The sequence below is a fragment of the Paramormyrops kingsleyae genome, chromosome 4 (genome assembly GCF_048594095.1).
Source record: "Paramormyrops kingsleyae isolate MSU_618 chromosome 4, PKINGS_0.4, whole genome shotgun sequence".
Taxonomy (NCBI): Eukaryota; Metazoa; Chordata; class Actinopteri; order Osteoglossiformes; family Mormyridae; genus Paramormyrops; species Paramormyrops kingsleyae.
In genome coordinates, this window is record NC_132800.1 from 23,264,499 (window position 1) to 23,286,332 (window position 21,834).

General features: G+C 41.2%; 1 protein-coding gene across 4 annotated transcripts in view; it reads right to left on the bottom strand.

Annotated features, from left to right (window-relative positions):
• The window catches only part of sntg1 (syntrophin, gamma 1), a 157,142-nt gene that overhangs the window by 27,645 nt on the left and 107,663 nt on the right, over nucleotides 1-21,834 (bottom strand). For all 4 annotated transcript variants that reach the window (XM_023841741.2, XM_072710893.1, XM_023841742.2 and 1 more), the window contains 9 exons: nucleotides 21,571-21,627; nucleotides 18,831-18,888; nucleotides 18,704-18,747; nucleotides 18,453-18,494; nucleotides 10,085-10,187; nucleotides 9,485-9,567; nucleotides 7,334-7,464; nucleotides 5,166-5,295; nucleotides 3,427-3,465 (listed from right to left, as the gene is read on the bottom strand). In XM_023841741.2, the coding sequence (XP_023697509.1) occupies nucleotides 3,427-3,465; nucleotides 5,166-5,295; nucleotides 7,334-7,464; nucleotides 9,485-9,567; nucleotides 10,085-10,187; nucleotides 18,453-18,494; nucleotides 18,704-18,747; nucleotides 18,831-18,888; nucleotides 21,571-21,627 (687 nt within the window). The remainder of the gene's footprint in view (nucleotides 1-3,426; nucleotides 3,466-5,165; nucleotides 5,296-7,333; nucleotides 7,465-9,484; nucleotides 9,568-10,084; nucleotides 10,188-18,452; nucleotides 18,495-18,703; nucleotides 18,748-18,830; nucleotides 18,889-21,570; nucleotides 21,628-21,834) is intronic.

The window sequence follows — 21,834 nt, forward strand, 5'->3', positions numbered from 1 at the left end:
TGAAAGATGGCAAGACAGACTTGAGAAACAGGCACACTTCAATATATATGGTAAGATGTATAAGAGAGATCATGCACTGTTCATGCACAATTGATTTTTTAATGCTTTTTTTTTAATCTTTTGATTAATGATGAATTAAACAAATGGCTTAAAATGATAAACGCTGCATTCAAACTCAGCAATGAGAGAGAATCACAACATGTCTAGCATCACTTTATTTATGCAAGCGGAAGTTAATTGCTAGGAGTTGTCACTTGAATATATAAAGCCTTATATTTCATAAACCGTGACAATGGTTTTTAAGATGTTCAGCACAAGGCCCAGGAAGGTCAGAACAACTTGAGAACTCTTATTTAACCAAGAAGTCAGGGTGATTGCATCAGCTGCAACATCCGACAGTTTACTACAGAGGAGTTTTGATAAAATCATTGAGTGTATTATCTGTGACATACAGTCACTTCCCATACAAGTTGATTATTTTGATGTGCGCTCCCAAGAAGAAGTGCATACATAATGAATGTTTTATTTCATGTCCGGGTTTTTAATGATCTTCATTAATCATACATAAAAGCTTCCCATCAACATAGACAATTCCAAGTTTTTTTTTTTTTTTTTTATAGATAATGACAGTATTCACATTATTTACTAAAGGTTGTGCGGAAAATGTTGTGAATCCTGTAGAAATTTCTTGAAACCACAATTTAACCGAAGATGATACGATCTGCTCTGATCTTTAAATTATAACAAAATATAAATCTGGTTAAATGAAAAGGGCAGTGTCTTAAAAAAATACAACTATACAACTATCTCTTTTTGTTGATCAAATATGTGTCTTTGTTGTAAAAGTCTGTGGAACTTGGATTTTAAAACTGTAATGTTTTGTTGAGGTGCTTATTAGTTGTACATTTTTGGCCTGAGGGAGGCACATGATCACTGAAGATCTGATGATATTATGACTTCCAACTTGCCCAATGCAAGATCATTAGGGTCCAGAGCCTGTCTTAGAACCTATGGACGTAGGACAGGGAATAACTGAGTATGGGCTGTCAGATCATCACAGGGCACAAACCATTCCAGCAAACTGGAAGGGGAAACCAGGGTATCTAGAAACCCCATAATATCTCAGGGAAAACATACAAACATCACACACAAAAAGCTGAGTAGGGAGCTGAGCTATGGTCCCAGCGGTGTGAATCAGTAGTATTAAGCACCACACCATCCCAGACCCCACATCATTCCAACAGAGAATGTTTTTCTACTACTTCAGCACCTTGGTTGTAGGTTAACATGCACATTTTATACAGCCATTGTGCCCCACTACTCACGTTCAGTCACGCTTTACTCCTGGGTAAATACTTTGTTCTTCGTCCAAACGATTTTACAATAACTGTAGAATCATTCAGGAAAGACTGCTTGTTCTTACTCTGAGTCTGCAAGGCCCTGAGTTCCAGTACCATGGTAAGGATTAGCTTCTTTGTTTTAATTTTACTCAATTATTCAAAAAATATATTTGTTTGCATATGGAGCATTCTCTGAACAGGCTTCTGGCTAATCCAGGCAGTCGCTATAGAGACAGCATTAGCTTCCTAAGAACAAATACTGACATATTAAAAGCAGGGACTCGAGTCACATGACTCGCCGCTTGACTCAGATTCAAGTCACAAATTACATGACTTGTGACTCGACTCTACAAATACGATGGAACTTGGACCTGAGACTTGACTCAAACTTGCATTATTTTGACTTGGACTTGTCAAGGAGTGACTTGTTCCCATTTCTAGATATTAGGTGATGTGGGGGGGGTCCCCACAGATTAATTTACCAAATTGTGTGTTTATGATGTGCTTTGGTTGTATACCTCTTATTCCACGTTATGATTTTTCCAGTGTTCACCGTGCCCCTACGTCAACAAGGAAGGGGGTTGTGTTTTGTGTTTCAACTGATACCAGCCTGCATTGTACTACAACTTAAAACCAGTATTTTCTGTTAAGCGGCACGGTGCTCGGATTTCTGAAGTACCTGTTTCATTGTGTATGCCTTTTGTTCAGGGACGTGTCATAGATACAAAGCATGGGATCATGGTATACGGAGCAACTTAAGGGTGCAGCTTTATAATAATAATAATTGTTATTATTATTGTCGTTATTATTATTCCATAAATAATGACGACAATAAAAAGCCACAGGGCCTTGCTCAAGGGCCTACAGACATGTTATTCTGCTGTTCTAGCCTCAAACTGACGACTTTCCAACCCCAAGCCCAACGCCTCAGCCTGCTGGGCCGCACACAGCCCCCGGCCAACTGCTTGGGTGGCTGGAGGCCTTGGGTTTGAAAAACAGGAAAAAAAGGACCCATGTGGTGATGTCATACAGTGAAAGAAGTGACACGTAAGCCCCTCCCTTGCCGACCCAGGGACACACCGAACTCAGGACAATCAGGACGTGCCATTTCTTGCCGGTTTCATTTTGGTGTAGTTATGTTTTTGATCTGGTCCCCACAATATCAAAATAACGTGTTTTTTAGGGACATTTGGTCCCCACAATGTAATGTATACCTGGGCCACACACACACACAAATACTTACACACGGGTGTATGTGTGTGTGTGTGTGCTTGACTTTAAATTGGGGAGCTTTTATGCTAATTAAAACCCAAAGCTCATTTGTGTTTTGCCCACATATTAAACTGAGAGCATATTGATTATACCTGAATGGCAGGGTGAGTGCTGGTCGCTGTTGTAGAGTTACAAATGAATGATTTCCATATTAAATAATACAGGATGCCCAAAAAAATTAAGGTCAGTAATGGAAGAGCCACGCCCAGTAAATCTAGCACTGTGGCACCAGTGGGTAAAACCTGTAAATCAGAATTACTGCTAGGATTAAAAGGACAACAGTCCATTAGCGGGGTCTGGCTAATGTCCACAGCTTTGATTAACCGACACTGTTCAGGAATAATATGTGCCTTTATTTTAAATAAAATTTATTGCTTCTGCCATTTTCTATTTGGATGCTAGTGGGGGGAAACTGGCAGCAAGCTAAGATTTCCTGGGTTTGGTGGATTTAATTCCCGAGTGCATTACAGGCTAATGGATAAGGTATGTGGCTGCTTTTGGGCTGATATTAAGGACTAGCAAGGCAGAAGTTAACTACCATTATTCAATGCAATTACCCTGCTGTTCCAGCTGAACAGGCTGAGAGGAAACTGCGTTTATTTATTTTACAGCACTGTCATACATGCATGCAGCTGGCAATTATTACAGTCGTCATCCAATTTTGCAGATTTAACTTACTGCAGAGGTTTTGATAATGGATTTATGTACGTATATTGTCAGTAGATATTTGTAAAAGCCACGGAAGACTAGCGCTGGCCAAAAAGAATGCTTTGTGTGGCGCTGTGTTTATGCCTCATTACAGTCTGCTTCTTACCTGCTGATTTACAGGGAAATTCCTGTTGATTTTCTTCACCTGTCAGAAAAGGCATATTTGTTATTCAGCAACAATAGAACGATACACAATATTTTATCTTATCATTTAAAATGTGCCCTTTGCCCTGGAATGAATATGAACCCCAAGAATTATAGTACGGCACAGAAGTCGTAGGCAGTGAAAGAAAATGATACTTAAATGATCTTCATGTTGGTGTGAAGCTATGATTAAGTGCGGTAACTTAGCCTAAAGGAACCTCAAATTTGGCGCAACCATCCAGTACACCCATGTATTTGTTGACGCAACCACTAGCACACCATGTTTGGCTAATCAATACCTGCAAGCTAATCAATACCTGCAAGCTAATCTATACCTGCATGCTAATCAATACCTGCTACTGTACATTCCCACTGCTGTATTACTTGCACTCTATTCATGTATATACAGTGTTTCTGCCCTCCCGTCGTGTTATGTTCACTGTGTGTTAATCTGCACTTTACCCCTGTAATTGTGTAGATACAGCCCCCCTATGTGTGTTATGTTGCACCGTGGTCCGGGGGGAACGGCGTCTCATTCCACTGTGTACCTGTGTATGGCGAGCATGACAATAGTCCCACTTGACTTGACTTGACTTGAAGTTAAATGGATTCAATCAATCAATCAATCAATCAATCAATTGAGCTGGTTGCAAAATTTGACAAATACAATGAAGTTTGGGAACTGGCGCAGTGCTCATATAGTAATCCAACAAGGTATCAGTAACTCTTTAGAGAATAGAAGAAATTCTTGTTTGTTTAAATTGTGTTACACTCTTAATTTGCTTGTGTCAAATTGTTTTTCTCTTCCTGAGGAAATGCAAATGGCTTTAAACGTTTTCTTTGACTGCCTAAGAGTTTTTGCCAGTACTGTATAAAGCTTATGATTTTCTGTTTGTCAAATTCCCGTTATATGCTACAATTTATTTTTAGTATCTGCAGATAGCATATCAAGATCCATTAATATGAGCCTGCAATGCCACAATATACGCTGCAGTTTTATTACTATGTGGTACAATTTTATTAAGCTTATGTTAAGTGCCAGCTTGTCAAGATCGATTAATATGAGCTTGTAATTAATTAAGAAGATTTACCAATGTGTTTCTTATGGACTAGCAAAGATACTACTCTGTACCTGTGAATTATATAGCCTGTAAATAACAGAACCTTTTATAGGATGAATTGTGCTTTGTTCTGTTTGCTTGTTATCGTGTTGAAATCATCCAGTTAAATAACTGGGACCAGCCCCATGCTTAGAGCTTCTTGTTGTAACAACTTCACACCAAATACCATCATCACAGTTGCAATGTTCACTAGCAGTAGTTTAATATTGTAACTTTTTTTTTGGGATATAATAGTAGTATATGAGCCCCATTTATCAAAGTAACTCAGCCATAAAATTCAATCTCTGCCTTGTGGTTTAGTCTGTATATATGAGGAAGCTTGTATTTATTAAGGAAATCGTGTTTAAAAAGACAATGGTAACGACATCATTTCCTCCAGGACATTTATATTCATGACACGACACACTTTCTCTGTCCTTGTTTATAATGCAGGTTTTAATACTACTCTCAGAAAATATATGCAGGACTTCCTGGCTACTCGCATCTGGATTAAATGGCACAATTTGAAGCACAGATTATAAGCACATTATGTAAGGAGGCTTACAGATGGGGAGAAGCGGATCGTGGTTTTCATACATACATTGTGCTTTGTGAGAGCAGATATATTAGCTGCTATTGCTTGAAGCCAGTCTAAACAGTCGTCAGCGGACGGCAACTGGATCACCCCACTGCAGACCCCGTCCACTGCGATGACTTGAAAGGCGTTTTTTCTAAGGGAAGAGGACAATGCAGTACTGCGGGTAAAGAAAGTCTAGAGGCAGGTTCAGGAAGGAATGCAATAGCCATTAAAATACACCGAATCCACATCGAATGAATGAAGCGCTGCAAAAAGCTGATCTCTTACGACACTCGGCGTTTTCGAGAGCCACATTCCGATTTGTGTTTTAATAAATTCTGCTACTCGTTACAATAGATGACCATTTCTAATAAAATGGTAACTGTTTTGGTCTGAGAAGCGTAAATGCATTTAGAATTTATGCCCACACGTCCAGAATAATGTACTAAATGGGTTTCATTTTGGTTTTAATAGATAGATGCTGAGGGCAAAATTAAATTCCAAAAGACGGCCATGTTGTGTCCAATATCTTTATCAATATCTTTGAAATGGCAGAGTGCAGCGTGTTATGTGCATCCCTCGTTTGGTAAACAGTGATAAGCTGGTATTTACAGTTTAACGAAAGTGTACTGCAGTCTGGCATGTAACAGACATATTCTGGGTCTTTCCGAGTCCTTGGGAGTGGATGGATTGCTATAGTATTTTTTTATGTTTGTGAGATTACCGTGTCAGTCTTTGGTCAGAGAACTCAAAAATTCTCTAAAACTAATTAAGCATGTTCATATTTAGTTATCACGTACTTTTATCCAAAGATACATACTTTTGTTTTGAGAAAATTGGGAGAGCATTTGGGGGTTAATGGCCTCGCTCAGGAGCCCAACAGTGAAATCGCTCCACCAAACCTGGGATTTGAACCAGCAACCTCAGGCTCATAAGCACAGGGCCTGCACCTGCCGGGCCACATACTGTACTTGTTTTGGCCGCTAGGTGAACCAGCATTTATAAATTGCCCATAGGGTGCGCCTCTGCATTCACCCATTGATAGACATGGTCTTGTCTACGGGGTTTCCTACCCTGCCCCTGTATTTCCTTGGATACCCTCCAAGGTCACCACTGCCATAAACTGGATAAGCAATTATGGAACATGGATAGAATACTGCTTAATGTATAAAACATTGCTTCACGGATTTTATTGTAAACTGGCCTCTCATTGTACTCTGGTAGTTAATCGTCAGCCCTTTGCATTGATTTCTGACACCGATTATGATTCGGTCAATTCTGTTGTTACCATCTGAAGCAAGGTAACCATTTACTGTTTTAGTGCAATAAACCCATTCAAATCTCACGAAATTTAAAGAGGAAGCCGCCCATCTTCCTATGACTTATTTGTTTTGTGGGTGGAGCTTATCTCACACAGAGCAGAGCAGAGGAGAGGCCATGGGTAGACACGCTGTGAGCAATTTAGCAAGAGCAACAAAAACGCAACAAAAATGTCTTTGGACTGCAGAAGACAACCAGACATCTGATAAAAGTGATTCTAGAGCAAAAAAAAACAGAAAAACAACTCAAATCATGATGCTGAAGAATATAGTTGGAATAAAAAAATAAATCAATAAAATAAAATAAATTGTCTTACTAGTGGTCTTAGCAGTAAACCTGTTTACACTTCAAGTATCTATTAATTTCTTTATATGTATAACTCCCCAAAACACTGCTGAATTTCAAAGAGAATTAAAAGAATTTACCTGACAAGAATCAATATATGTGATATGCAAACAGGTTGCAATTCTTTTCCCCCTATTTATGTTTTCTTCTTTATATTTTACCTCACAATCTGAAGCTTCACAATTATTGCAAGTGTTGTTTAACAGACTTTTTAAACCTTTCAAAATGCTTTGTCAGACTGGCTAAAATCTCTCCAGACGAATTGGCAGATGGTTCACTGTGACAGGGAAATAAACAGCTGCTGACACTATTCATATTACAATTAGAATTGTATTTGTACATTTTTAGAGTCTCTGTGAGAATTCTGTGACTACCGTGCCAATGAAACTTAATAGATCCGAGTCCCATTTCTATCGGTGAACCCTGACATTTAGCTATTGACCAATCCCACCTCTATCTCACACTGTTAGCTGAAAGCACAGGCAACTCATTTTCATCTGACGATCCCAAAGCCCTTGGTCGCTCACCTGCAGACGTCAGAGCCCGGGACGTACTGGGACAGGCGTGAGTGCAGCAGAGGGATGAGCCGCAGATCCACCCACCGCTTCTCCCACCGCAGCCCTGGGGACGTCGGCCAAGACGAGCAGGACAACGTGTCCTGGAAGGTAGGGCGAGTGTCAGCCCTTTAATACTCATGTCTATCCCTTCAGATTTGATCATTTAGGCGTCTCTGTGACCCTCACCTAGAATATCAACTTCAAAAACGCTTAATACGTGCTAATTATGAATGTAATGACATAACTCTTAGTCCTAGTGCTGAGTTAATTCTACATTCTGAATCTTACCTGTGATACAACCTTCACTTTTTATTGTCATTGAATTTAATGCAACACAACGTTGTGGGGTCCTTCATAAACTTCCTCTGACATTCTTTGCACTGCTACTGCTTATTGTCATTTATTATGTACCTGAATGTGTTTGCTATGCTACTGTAAATCAGCAATTTCCTTCTGGATTAAAAAAACATCCAGTGATCCATCCATTTATCCGTTCATCCATCTGACCATCCATCCATCCATCCATCTGTCCATCTATCTATCTGTCTGTCTGTCCATCTGACCATCCATCCATCCATCCATCTGTCCATCTATCTATCTGTCTGTCTGTCCATCTGACCATCCATCCATCTGACCATCCATCCATCCATCTATCTATCTGTCTGTCTGTCCATCTGTCTGTCCATTTGTCCACCTGTCCGCCCATCCATCCATCCATCCATCCATCCATCCATCCATCCATCCATCCATCCATCTATCTATCTATCTATCTATCTATCTATGTCTGTCGGCCTGTCCATCTTTCTGCCTCCACATTGTGTTGTACAGTAACACATTGGTCAGAGATGACTGGCTCTGAAGTGGGCAAAGAAAATGCTTCAGCTTCAGCAGGCTTACGTCATGTCAAAAAGGACGGACAATGCAGCAGTAGAAGCTGCCCAAATCCCACCGCTCTGCTACCATTATCACAGTGAGTCAGGCTCCTGGGGAGGGGGGCGGGGGGGGGGGCTTACTCAGAGTTCAGCGCACGGATCAGGGCTAACATTGACCGGACATGGCAGGAAAGGGAAAGGTCTCTGCCTCAAGACAATGAACGGTAAAGCACTGGAACCTCTGGCTGCATTTTCACCATAACAAAGCGTTTTCTTTTTTTTTGTCTGTTCACGCGATAATTGTCAAACGATTTCTCTAAATATCCAATGCTGTTCTGGTAGAAATATACACATATTAATACATAAATAAATATTTTTCAAGTTTAAAGTACAATCAGAGCAAATGCTCATGCTCTGAATATTTTCTTGACCATATCAGATGTTTAACAAGCTACTGTAATTTACCTCGACTTCATCTTACATATTCTATGCAGTATCATGCTAATAATGTAAAACTGCAGCAGTTTATTGGCCCAGTTTTATAGAACTACATGCATCTTATTTTAGCGGCTGTTAGAAGAGGAGTTTCGCTGCACATTGTGGACATGATGAGCTCCCCTCTGCACCTGTTGGACATTGTATAATCATAACAGATGCACAATTTAGGTTATTAGAGAAGACTTTCATCAGGTAAATGGCAGTGAAAAGGCGTTAAAATCAACACCATATGGAATGGGAATTGAATCATCCTTGTCTTTTCTTCAGTTCTTCTTTCTTGTTTGTCCTTCGTTTTCTGCCGGATTCCAACTCCGAGACGGACAGACAGACTTTCAATTCATTCCCAGACACACATACCGCTTATGTACTTATTTACTTCTCTCTTTTCCTAAGGCCCACTGCATATCATATAATATCATTGTACCAATTAATAATTTTGATATATCGGTCAGTTAATTTTAAGTGCTTACATTACCTTGGACATGCTGATATACAGGTACTGTATTTCCCAGATTATGGAAGTTCCTCACTGACCTATCACACTATTCTCCAAAATGACATGCATGTGTCTTTTCTTTTGTTTGTTTTTGTTTTTTGCAGTGAAATGGTTGAAATGCAGAGAGCTGTTCCTGGAAATTTGCGGTGCTGCTACAGATCATACCTCCCATATTCAAAAACGCTTAACAAATTAATAACCGATATTAACTCATAGGCTGGTTATACTGTAAATGTGTGACGCATTAAAAAGTACCGTGTTGTTGGGATGATAGTTTAAGTGCAAGCCGCTGTCACATAGGGGCGAGGACGTCCCACTGCTCTGGTCACTGGGTAAACCTGCAGGAGGCAAGAACAGTCACAGTCACAGTCACAGTCAAATAACCGTCTGATCTGTAATCTTCATTCAATAAATGCCATTACAATTGCCACCCCCCTCCCCCAGTGGTTCAGTATGAAATTATACTTGACTTTTGTTTAGTATTGAGTATCCTCAGCATATTTCTCTTTTATACCTGCTTTTCGCATGCTTAACATTTTTCGTGGTTTGCAAGCAACAAGACAAGTAATTCAGTATAGGTAGACTAAATTCCCAAACATAATAACTTCGGATGCATATTTCAATACAGTAAATTCTGTCCATTTCATTAATGGTCACAGAAGCAATCAGAAATTTTCGTTTCACAACAAATACCGCTGCTGCTATGTCCGATAAAAATTCAGTTAGCATGGCCGTGGACTGCGATCCTTATATGTTTCCCGAAGTGTACGCTGTCTCATTCTCTACGCCCTTGTAACCGCATGCTAACCGCTGCTAGCGTTAGCTGACGAGCACAGGCATTGCCCAAGAACATACATGTGCAATCTTCACAGAGCGGCAGTTTCAGGAAGGCCGGCGTCTTTTTCAAGAAGGAGACGGTCAACGTCACTTCCTCCCCAGCGTTTCTCAAGACCTGGACCTTGAAACAAAATATATCAAGAGGAGAGCAATACACGGCGTATTAACATTAAATATACTTTGGTTTCCACTTTTCCACTGTCACATTCAGCATTCCCTCTGAAAACCATCAATGTGTCATCCAAGAGGGTGACTGACAATTCTTACGTGATTTATGAATATACTAAGTGCCTGTCTCTCTACTGGAATACCCATCCACTAGGCACCAGGGACCTACGTGACAATTGTGAAATTCCCTTTTAACAGCGACGTGAGGGAAAGACACATATTTTCAAATGTTTGAAAAATGAGGAAGTCATTTTAGACCACACACCAGCGCTTGAACTGCCATTTATAAGTCACGTAATTTTACGCAAGAGCTGCAGGAGTAGTGCTGGTAAATTTGTACAATAGCACAAATGTCCACATCTTCCATTGGTGATGAGCTAATATGCTTATGCTAAAACGCCAAAGTTCACATCTTCTTTCAGCACTCGTTGGTTTCATAATTTTCCTATGCTGATCTGGCTTCGTTTCTGTCTCAGCCCTTACACTGATAGTGATTACGGATGAATTAAGCATAGCCCGGTTCCTCTGCACTTCTATGCTAATACAATTTGAATGTTCTTCTCAAGCTCATTTATATGCACGTGTGATCCACACTCCAGGGAAATGATCAATGCACCTCAAAGCATAACAGTCAGCACAGAGCTGGACATTGTTGGCCCATGAAGTACTTGATCTTGAAAGGATGTTGAGATACAATGCTCCATGTAATTAGTATGCTTGGCGTTATGCTAAACATCTTTAATGCACTAGCTACCTCTGTTACATAGTTGAACAAATAGATCATTATCCTTTAAATGCTTCTTTTGCTGAGGTTAAACGTAAATAATCACTCCTGTATGATATAAATGGGCAGCGAGGTATGATTAATATCTTGGCAGATTATAACTTTACCTTTGACAGTCTCTCAGCATTTATTTATTTTGTGGATTTTCCTGCAAGAGCTTTATTAATCCTCTACGAATTCCATAAAAACGAGCATATACACTCAGCTATATTTTAGCAAATTTTAACTTGCAATACCATTATGAGCCGACTCTCCATAATATATATTGTATATATAATGTATATATTGCATATACACTACCAGTCAGTTTTACACACACTGAGATTTTCTACATTTGCATATTACTCACTTAGCATTTACTAAAAATACACTCAATATTCTTTGATAACAAATAATTTTACAATATGTTCACCATTTCAGTGCCTTTATGAGCAAGAAAATGTCATATTTTTGATTCATCAAAGTAACCTGCTCTAGCAGTTATAACAGCAGAGAAAATCTGAGGACATTACATGCTGCTGTGTTTCGCGGGTTAACTAGTGCATTTAATGTTAAATGACAGCCCAGAATTTGACTATTTCCCATCACCGCACAAGCAGTTAACAGGATATCAGACACGCGCTGTTAAATAATCTTTCCATGTTATAAAGGAAAACGCTTCTGATTTGACTTATATTTTCATTTATATTCCACTCAAATTTCCAACGCTGGACAAGAATGAAAAATCAGCAGTTTATGAAATAAAAGGAAAAGTGATAAAAACCTGTGGTGTATATTAAATATACAGTATATGTATATATATATATATATATATATATATATATATATATATATAGTGTGTGTGTGTGTGTAGTACATATTAGATATATTATGCCAACTCTCCATTATATGAGTTAGCATCACAGCTAGAACGGATTTCCTAACAATGCACAACGACGGATGCTGTCCAGTGTAAAAACACCCTCATATCATTTAAGATGAAGAGGGGAGGCACACCTTTATAGGCTGTTCGCCGATAAAGAATCCTTATTTCTTATTCATTTCTGATAAATATGTAAGAGTGGGTGAACACGGCTAGAGCGGCATCCTGACAGAATAGTGGCAACTGATTGATCCCTGCGGGAAGATTGTGCTTTTGCTCATCCCGTCTTGTTCCGCATGAGACACACAGGCACTCATACAGGTCAGAGCGACCCTGCGGGGGGGGGGGGGGGGGGGGGGTCAGCTGGCATGCAGTGCCCCTGGAGCTGGGGGGGTTAAGGGCTTTGCTCAAGGGTCCAACGGTGGCATCACTGTCGGCCACGGGACATGAAGATATGAACAGGTGACCTTTCAATCACAAGCACAGAGTCGCAGCCCAGAGGCCACACACTCTGCCCCAAGGGCATGAAAGGATATAACATACAAAAAGAGAAAAATTAATGCAATATATTTTTTCTTTGATCATATTGAGCTGACTGTATTCACCTAAAGCAATAAAGAAATACAACTGCCCCCCCCCCCCCCGCACCAAGAAGGTTACATATACATCCCCACAATGTCACAGAAAGGCCGGGATGGTTTACACCTGGAACCAGTTCTGACTGGTAAACATTTCTCACAATGTTAATCTCATTCAGCAAACAGTGTTCAGCATGTTCAACTGACACGGACGCTGGTGCTTGGTAAACACTTTCCTGGCCGCTTTCTGTGTTGTGCAGAACAATTAGCTAGAAGTTAATGAACGCTCATCAACACCATGCAGCTGCGTAAACATTATATATACACACACACACACAGACACACACACACTATTGCTAACTTAATTATACAAGACATTGACTAGGTTACTGACCGGTCAGCGAGATCAGGTAAAAACGACTTTCCTATTAGTACTGAACAACACTGGTCATTACCTCACAATACTAATAATCATCTATTTCATAATGTCATTAGAGGTTATGAATCTCATCTTCCTTCTGGATTTTATGTGGCTGCAATACTGAAATATTCATTTACTATTTGAGAAATTATACAAGGAGCTGTACGGGACAGTTTGAGGCTTTCATGGTGAAAAAATGCTCAGAATATTGACATTCTTAAGGAATCTAAAGAAATATATGCAATATTAAATACTGCAATACAGACTGTATCAGTTGATAACAATTCATCGTTGGGCAGGGGAACTGTCATGCATTAAAAATGGAGAGAGATTCTCATATGTACATGTGTAAAAAGGCCCAGATTCAATTTATAATCCACAAGCAGGACCTGCCCCGGTGCTTATGGGAATTGGGGTTGGCCCTTGTGTAAGACCACACCGAATGTGTCGAAACTCCAGGAGTTTGTCTGTGGGTGGATCCCAGCAAGGGCAGGACGGGCATTTGCCCCAGGCATCATCGTTCAAGGGGCACCACGGGGCCCCCACACAACTGCACGCCTGCACATCTGAACAGCTGCCTCAGATTTCGCCCAGGGTGCTGGCATGGCAGAGCCACCGCTGTGAACATCATACCTGCTCTTCACATCACGCCACAATGATGTGTCGCTTGCAACATGCATGTAATGATATCTGGTAACCTTAAAAATTTACCCAACATCACTCAACTAAGCTTGACATCATCCAATATCAGACATCATACTGTATGAAATAACTGTGCTACTGACACATACAAACATTTAAATATTCTGTCACCAATTCACCTGAATGTTTTTTGTTGTATCATGTGGATTACCCAGAAAACCCACATGATCACAAGATGAACACTGAACAGATTTCAGACCAGACATAAACTTCAAACCCTGCATCTTTGTAGTAAAGTCATCACCTACTTAAGTACTATTATACCTATGAATTCAATATTTGAGGACAATGTCAGATTCAAAACTCATATCTAATCTTTGTAATATTTCCTGCAGTTTCTAAATTCATAATTATATGCAAGCAATGAGCATTTACGCTTTATTGAATGCAGTTAATTAGTTAATTTTATTAGGGAATCTATTCAATAATTGATATTGATATACGAAAAACAGGGAGTCATGGGTAATTACCAAATTATTGGTAAGAAGAGTTTAGCCTCAGACTCCAAACAAAGCTCAATTACACCCAATGCTGCTTTAAATCTAGCACTTTAAACCTGTCCTTAAGCATCTGTCTGAATTTATTGACCTTATAAAACAGAATGATGTTAGGAGATGCTTAATAACATTTTATTTACATCTAAAGTAAATTAAATTGCAAGCTCAGGTTCTCTCTTGGAATATAAACGATAATGGCGGGTAAAGTGCACCAATGAAGAACCACTTTTTCATTCTTATGCAACTAATCTGTTTCTCAGCCCGTCTGAAACAACGTAATTAAACACGCATTACCTTCAATATCATGTGACAGTCATGCAATTCCAAGACTGACGTCAATGAACGGAGAACAGGACAGCTGCATCCAATCAGCCTTGCAGTTTCATTCATGGAAAGATGTCAACATCTCTGTCATAGGCCGTTACCTTTCTTGGGGCAGATTTGTAGTTTCTGCGGCCCCACTCAAAAAGTCACCTGCCCCCCCCCACCAAAAACTAAATAAATAGCTAGTTAGCGGAGTGAGGAGGTCCTAGCTAGCTAGATGGTTAGCGGAACATGCATGTGAACGACATCTTGTAAATAAGGAATGCGATTATTTAATATTCACTGCAGTGACTGTCTGTGGCCAACAGAGGGCCCCCAGATCAGAGGGGCCCCACGGGAATGCGTGATCTGAGTGATGGCAAACGTTGCCGCTGCCCTTTTCACATATGCTACGATGGGGAGCCTGGTTCGATTCCTGCCACAGCCCATTATCTGTCTACGGGGAGAGACTCGGAGAAAACGAATTGGCTTGAGTTCTGCTCAGTAGCTGGATTCCTTTCTGTCTCGCCGCTCTGGAGTGACGTTTACTGTCAGCTGGGCACCTACTGAGCTGGTAGTGGAAGCAGGCTGACGGCTTTCCCGTCCAAGCGTTACCCGATGCAGCCGGAGGAGCCAAAATAAGTGGGTGGTTGACAGCATGCACATCAGGAGGAGAAATTCTGCAAGTCCTGATCCCACCTGGGCTGGCATGGGTGCTGTGCATGGAGGGGCAGACCTGCAATTAATTGCCCATTTCAGTGTGGGTGAAAAAAGTGTTTTTTTTTTTCTTCTTCTTAATCAGCATCCTTTGAATATGAAAGGTACCTTTATCAGCCAGATGCCAGTGTAATTAGCTGAGCCTCATTCATGATATCCATATGCAAACATTAAGCTTATATTCAGCAACCCGGCATATTTTACCAAATATAGAGGCAAAGATATGATCATGCATTAATTATGTTTTTAAAAATGGCCTAAATTGACAGGTGAGATAATTTGACAGCTATCAATACATTATTTGTTCTATATTTTTTTCTTTCTTTTTCAGTAACAATTTGTAGCAATATCAAAGAATAACAATATTACAGCAACAATGTAATACAATATATTTTCCAGAGTGCTCTTTTACTTATGTGATTTGTAAATTAGAAATGAAATTGTTTTAAATTTCAATGTATGCTTCTTATTCTGAAAATAAATAGTGACACTATTTCTCTACAGGTTGATTCAGTTCCACAAGTAAAAGTGTTGTCTAGCAATATCCTACCACAGAATCTCCTATGATTGTAATGCAATTTGAGATTCAAAATATCCATCTCCTGAAAGCACTTCCCCAATTAAGGGTCATGGGGGTTTGGAGCCTATCCTGGAGGCCACAAGTGTAACGCAGGGAACAACCCAGGATGGGGCACCAACCCATCACAGGGCACAAGGCAGGGAACAACCCAGGATGGGGCGCCAACCCATCACAGGGCACAAGGCAGGGAACAACCCAGGATGGGGCACCAACCCATCACAGGGCACAAAGCAGGGAACAACCCAGGATGGGGCGCCAACCCATCACAGGGCACAAGGCAGGGAACAACCCAGGATGGGGCACCAACCCATCACAGGGCACAAGGCAGGGAACAACCCAGGATGGGGCGCCAACCCATCACAGGGCACAAGGCAGGGAACAACCCAGGATGGGGCGCCAACCCATCACAGGGCACAAGGCAGGGAACAACCCAGGATGGGGCACCAACCCATCACAGGGCACAAGGCAGGGAACAACCCAGGATGGGAGCACCAACCCATCACAGGGCACAAGGCAGGGAACAATCCAGGATGGGGCAACAACCCATCACAGGGCACAAGGCAGGGAACAACCCAGGATGGGGCGCCAACCTATCACAGGGCACAAAGCAGGGAACAACCCAGGATGGAGCAACAACCCATCACAGGGCACAAGGCAGGGAACAACCCAGGATGGGGCACCAACCCATCACAGGGCACAAGGCAGGGAACAACCCAGGATGGGGCACCAACCCATCACAGGGCACAAGGCAGGGAACAACCCAGGATGGGGCAACAACCCATCACAGGGCACAAGGCAGGGAACAACCCAGGATGGGGCGCCAACCCATCACAGGGCACAAGGCAGGGAACAACCCAGGATGGGGCACCAACCCATCACAGGGCACAAGGCAGGGAACAACCCAGGATGGGGCAACAACCCATCACAGGGCACAAGGCAGGGAACAACCCAGGATGGGGCAACAACCCATCACAGGGCACAAGGCAGGGAACAACCCAGGATGGGGCGCCAACCCATCACAGGGCACAAGGCAGGGAACAACCCAGGATGGGGCGCCAACCCATCACAGGGCACAAGGCAGGGAACAACCCAGGATGGAGCAACAACCCATCACAGGGCACAAAGCAGGGAACAACCCAGGATGGGGCACCAACCCATCACAGGGCACAAGGCAGGGAACAACCCAGTATGGGGCGCCAACCCATCACAGGGCACAAGGCAGGGAACAACCCAGGATGGGGCACCAACCCATCACAGGGCACAGGGCAGGGAACAACCCAGGATGGGGCGCCAACCCATCACAGGGCACAAGGCAGGGAACAACCCAGGATGGAGCAACAACCCATCACAGGGCACAAAGCAGGGAACAACCCAGGATGGGGCACCAACCCATCACAGGGCACAAAGCAGGGAACATCCCAGGATGGGGCACCAACCCATCACAGGGCACATTCACTCACAGACACACATCTATGGGTAATTTGGTAACTCCAGTTAACCTAATGTTTTTGGACTGGAGTACCCGGAAGAAACCCCACGACGACATGCAAACTCCACACACATGGAGCCATGGCAGAGACTCGAACCCTGGTCTCAGAGGTATAATGTGACAGTGCTAATCACTCCCACCCCACATTCAAATATCTAAACAATTTCAACAATGTAACATTATAACAGTTCTCTCATGTATTTAACAGAACATGACAGCAGTTACATGCCCCAGGAATGACAAAGGGGCACATCAATCTGCCTACCAAGTCATGTAGTCATTTTGATACTGGGAAATCCTCATTATTTTGATGTTTCAAATTTCCAGTCCTTGCACCACATTCTTCCTCTGAACAGACTGTCACCTCAGAGGCAGTGCCAACACAAACAGCCAGCATTCAGAAGTTCTGAAAGCCCACCGAGACTGAATGGATACAGGCCAATCTTCTTTTATATCTGCATGGCTAATGCTTATCAACTGGACACTGTATATCATTTGATATACCGTTTAATTAAATGTGTTTAAGCATTACTTACAGAGGAAGGTCAGCATTTTTACACTGAGATGCATTAACGTGTATCTAAGAGGCATTAATAACAAGCATTAGGCATGTTATATATTCTGTGCTTGTCATTTTAACAATCTAAAGTTTTGCATTTGTAATATCTTAGTGCATTTGTAAAGCATATGCTAGGGGCAGCTTCTGGATCAAGTGCTTAATAATATTTGACTTTGCAACAGAAATGCTACTGGCTAATTAACTGCATTCATGCCAATTATTTATAAATGTCATGATTATCTAGAAGCACTGAAGTCAAGGGAAAAGTCTGTTATTTTTAACGTCAGACAGCATGTTCAAGAAAATCTGAAACAGGAAAATCCACCTCCAATGATCATACTTTAACATACACAATTTCCTTGTCGCTTAATTTCTCTGCAGGTACTGTTCAAATGTTATCTACAATTATGTAAAATTTAGATGTTTGTTTTATCCTTAATTGGTTCTGCAACAGCAAACGTTGATTGCATTATGAAACCCCATTAAATCTGAAATAATGCTCCACCTAATTCTAGATACGAAAGACACAATGTGGCATTTTCCCCAAATTTATCAGCAGCTCTGCCTTGCAATAATGAGAAACCTTTTTTCAACAAAGGCCTCTTAATTAGTATTTTCTGAGGATTTTTTTTTTCAATTAAATAGCTGACTACACAAGTTTGTTTATTGATTTGTTCAAAATGCATCTCAAGTCAAAGGTGTGAACTAAAATGAAAAGCAACTTACCACTTCTTCGTGACGGTAGCTTCTCACATTTATTCCATTTATCTAAAAAAAAAAAAACATTAGAAAGGATAAAAAAAAACAATCAATATGCTGTCATTAATTTTATAATTTATATTATATTGTATTACATTACAGCAGCATACAACAGTAAATAATGATTGGTCCTCTAATGTTAGACGTAGCTTCAGATGTTCTGACAAATGTGACGTGACCGACATTGCGGTTATAAAACAAGACCATGAGGTGCTGACCTGAAGGATGCCGTCGCCAATGAACAGCAATCCAGATAATTCAGCTGCAGGAAGATCACCAAAATATGAGACGCGGCAAACCCCCAAAGTGAAGAAGAAGAAGATGACGAAAAGGCACGATGCTGACCTTTTTGCTCTTTGGAAATTTTGGATATCACCACTGGGATATTGTGCTCGGCGCCGCCCTGGTGGAAGGAGGCAAAAGGTGTGTCATTTATATCAATGGTGCTCCAGGACTCTTAAAATAATTAAACGGATACTGGAAAAGCTAAATCCCTGAGCATGCTCTCTGTAAATAACTATAGCTGAAATAAAATAGTTATTTAACTGGACTGATAAATCTCTGTATTTTGGTAGCTAAATACAAAAGCCGTCATTTCTGGATAGAATAATCAATTATTTGAACAGTAAATAAGTAAAGACACCACGCTGCAGATAATACTGTACTGACAGTACATGGTCTCTCGGGAATCACAGAACCAGCACACAAGGCTTCTAATATTATCAAATAATCTTGCATTCCAAGGAAACGCATATCTTTTCCAATTTATAAATCTGAATTTACTCATTTATTTTACTGAAGAAATTCAGTGAAAGCAAGAATAGTATCACAGGACAGAGGTATGTTATTTATAATTTAACAAATAATAATAATAATAATTCTCCCATCCTGAGGTACACAGAAAAAATACTGTGGCACCAGAGTTGGTTGAAACAAAATCACGGTCCGGAGTTTTACTCTCTGGACCTGAATTACCCACCTCTATGTGGCACTCGAATCACTGGAAACCTCAACCATTCTCCAATTCTAAACTCATTCGCAATGTAAGTGATCTTTCATGGAAGCTCTTAAGACTCCTCAATGAGCCAAATCTTCTTGGTTTAGTTGCATTCTGCCCATTTATGAAAAGGAAAAAAAAAATATACTAAAATGGGATGCCACCTGCATTCCAACCCATATTTGATTCAACATCACCCCCCCTTGGGAGTAGGGACTACCATACTGCATAGAGGTCTAACAGATGCCATATCTGTAGCAATAGCTAATCACTGGCTGTACAGTATTAAAATGGCAGTCCCAGTTCCGCCTTAAGACATGCTCAGCGGCTGTGATTAATACCAGTGTGCAGGATAGCAACCCGCCTCACCACCTCTGCTACAGTAGGTGGAGATGAACATGGAAACAGTTCAATGGGAATCTAATGAGGCGGAAAGAAGCTCCCATCATAGTTCGTGACTGATACTACACTAAGGTTTACGGAGAACCTTTCCCTGCATAGTATCTAGGCCAGTCTGGCTGGTGGATCACCCTTTGAAGGAGTGGAAGTGGGATGAGAGAGACCAGAGTCAAGTACACAGTCCCAACAACACGAGTGACCTGCTAGCCAGCCACCCAGACAATAATATCACCAGTCAGCTCCGCAGTAGGCAGCCAGACAGTGGCAACATCTGCCAATAGCCAGGGTGCCCATCCAGATGATGCTGAAAGTGCCGGGAAGATCCTCTGTGTCATTCATCATGCAGTCCCGTCTGCCTGGCAGCTTCTAATAGGAAATACCAGGGACCTCCATTCCAAATCCAGGCCTTGTTTTCAGTTCTCCCACGTTTTCAGTTTAATAATTACTGATTGTGATTGGCCACAGAAGCTTCACACCTGGCTCACAGGTAAAGGAAGGACGGAAAATCAACAGTGATCGGAACTTGAGGATCTGAACAACCCTGGGATGTGGGGACCACAGTTCAGATCGTAAAGTGGACTTTTTTTCCATCCATCCATCCATTTTCTGCCCTATGCAGGGTCATGGAGGAGTCCAGAGCCTATTTTGGGGACAAGGCGGGAAACAACCCAGGAGGCTTAAACACCGTAACAGGTTTTTGGACTGTAGGTGGAAACCAGAGTACTTGGCAAAAAACCCCTCAACAATATAGGGGGACACATGCCAACTGCACCCATAGAGCCACAGCAGCAACTCGAACCCTGGACTTAGGGGTGTGAGGTGACAGTGGTAACCACTACACCACCCTGAGGACATTCTTTAGTCTCCAAACAAACTGTCCTAGTTAGGTATTTGCTACAGTTCATCACAAAATCGAACTAAGCAAGATTAATTTAATTTAATAATTGAAGTTGTTTGCAAACCACCATGCAATACACAAGTGGATAACAAGATTTATTACTAGAGGATTACTTTTTAAATTTTGTCTTTCATGGTGTCCTCCTGGTTTCCTCGATTGTCTTAGTCTCCTCATGTATCGCACAATAAACCACTTATACTTGTATTAGTATCACGCTCTCTTATACCCCGTGGTATTAGTGACACCACATTTCCCATTTTTTGTTTTTCAAATTCATTCATTCATTGATTCATTCACTTTTGTGTTTGTGCATCTTTTACAAAATGACCTTTGACCCCTACATGCTTACAGCTATCCTCGTGCTAATACTGGTTCTGTGAAAACCTTTGCTCCTCTAACCGTATATTCAGATTCACCATTTAAGGGGTCTCTAAATTAAGTTTAGGACACAGTCTCACGCGAATAGGGGCACGCAATGTTTCTAGGGGCTGTTTTGCGTGCAAATGCATCTTTTGTATCCCTCTGAAGGCCGAGAGAGACAGAATGCTGACAGCTGGGGGGTGAAACATGTGATTAATGAAAGCACAAACGAGAGGATACTCAGGATCATGCATCCCAATCTATCTCCACCTCAAAACACTCAACACGGATAATGAGGACGAGAATGAAAACCTTTTGGCACACGGACACAGACATGCAATGTCAAGAAGCCTGGGTAAGGCCGGAGAGGTTTGGTGAAGAGGGAAAATTAGGTTCATGTAAAGAGTGCAATGTTTTACAGCAAGATCCACCTTAATACTTAAGCCAAATCCTCCAATTGTCTGTCTTCTGATTGTCACTGTTCTTTCCTGGAAGAAAAAAAAAGAATTAATTAATAAGCATTACCAAATACAAATAAATATATTAAAGTTATGTTCAATCTGCACAACAGAGACACAAACATAAAATGGATATTTTTTCTGAAGGACTCACTTTAAGGCTTTAGATTTTTTTTTTCCTTTTTTGCAAACATCTAAAATGTTCTGTTAGGTAAATTTGGACACGGGCATGAGTGA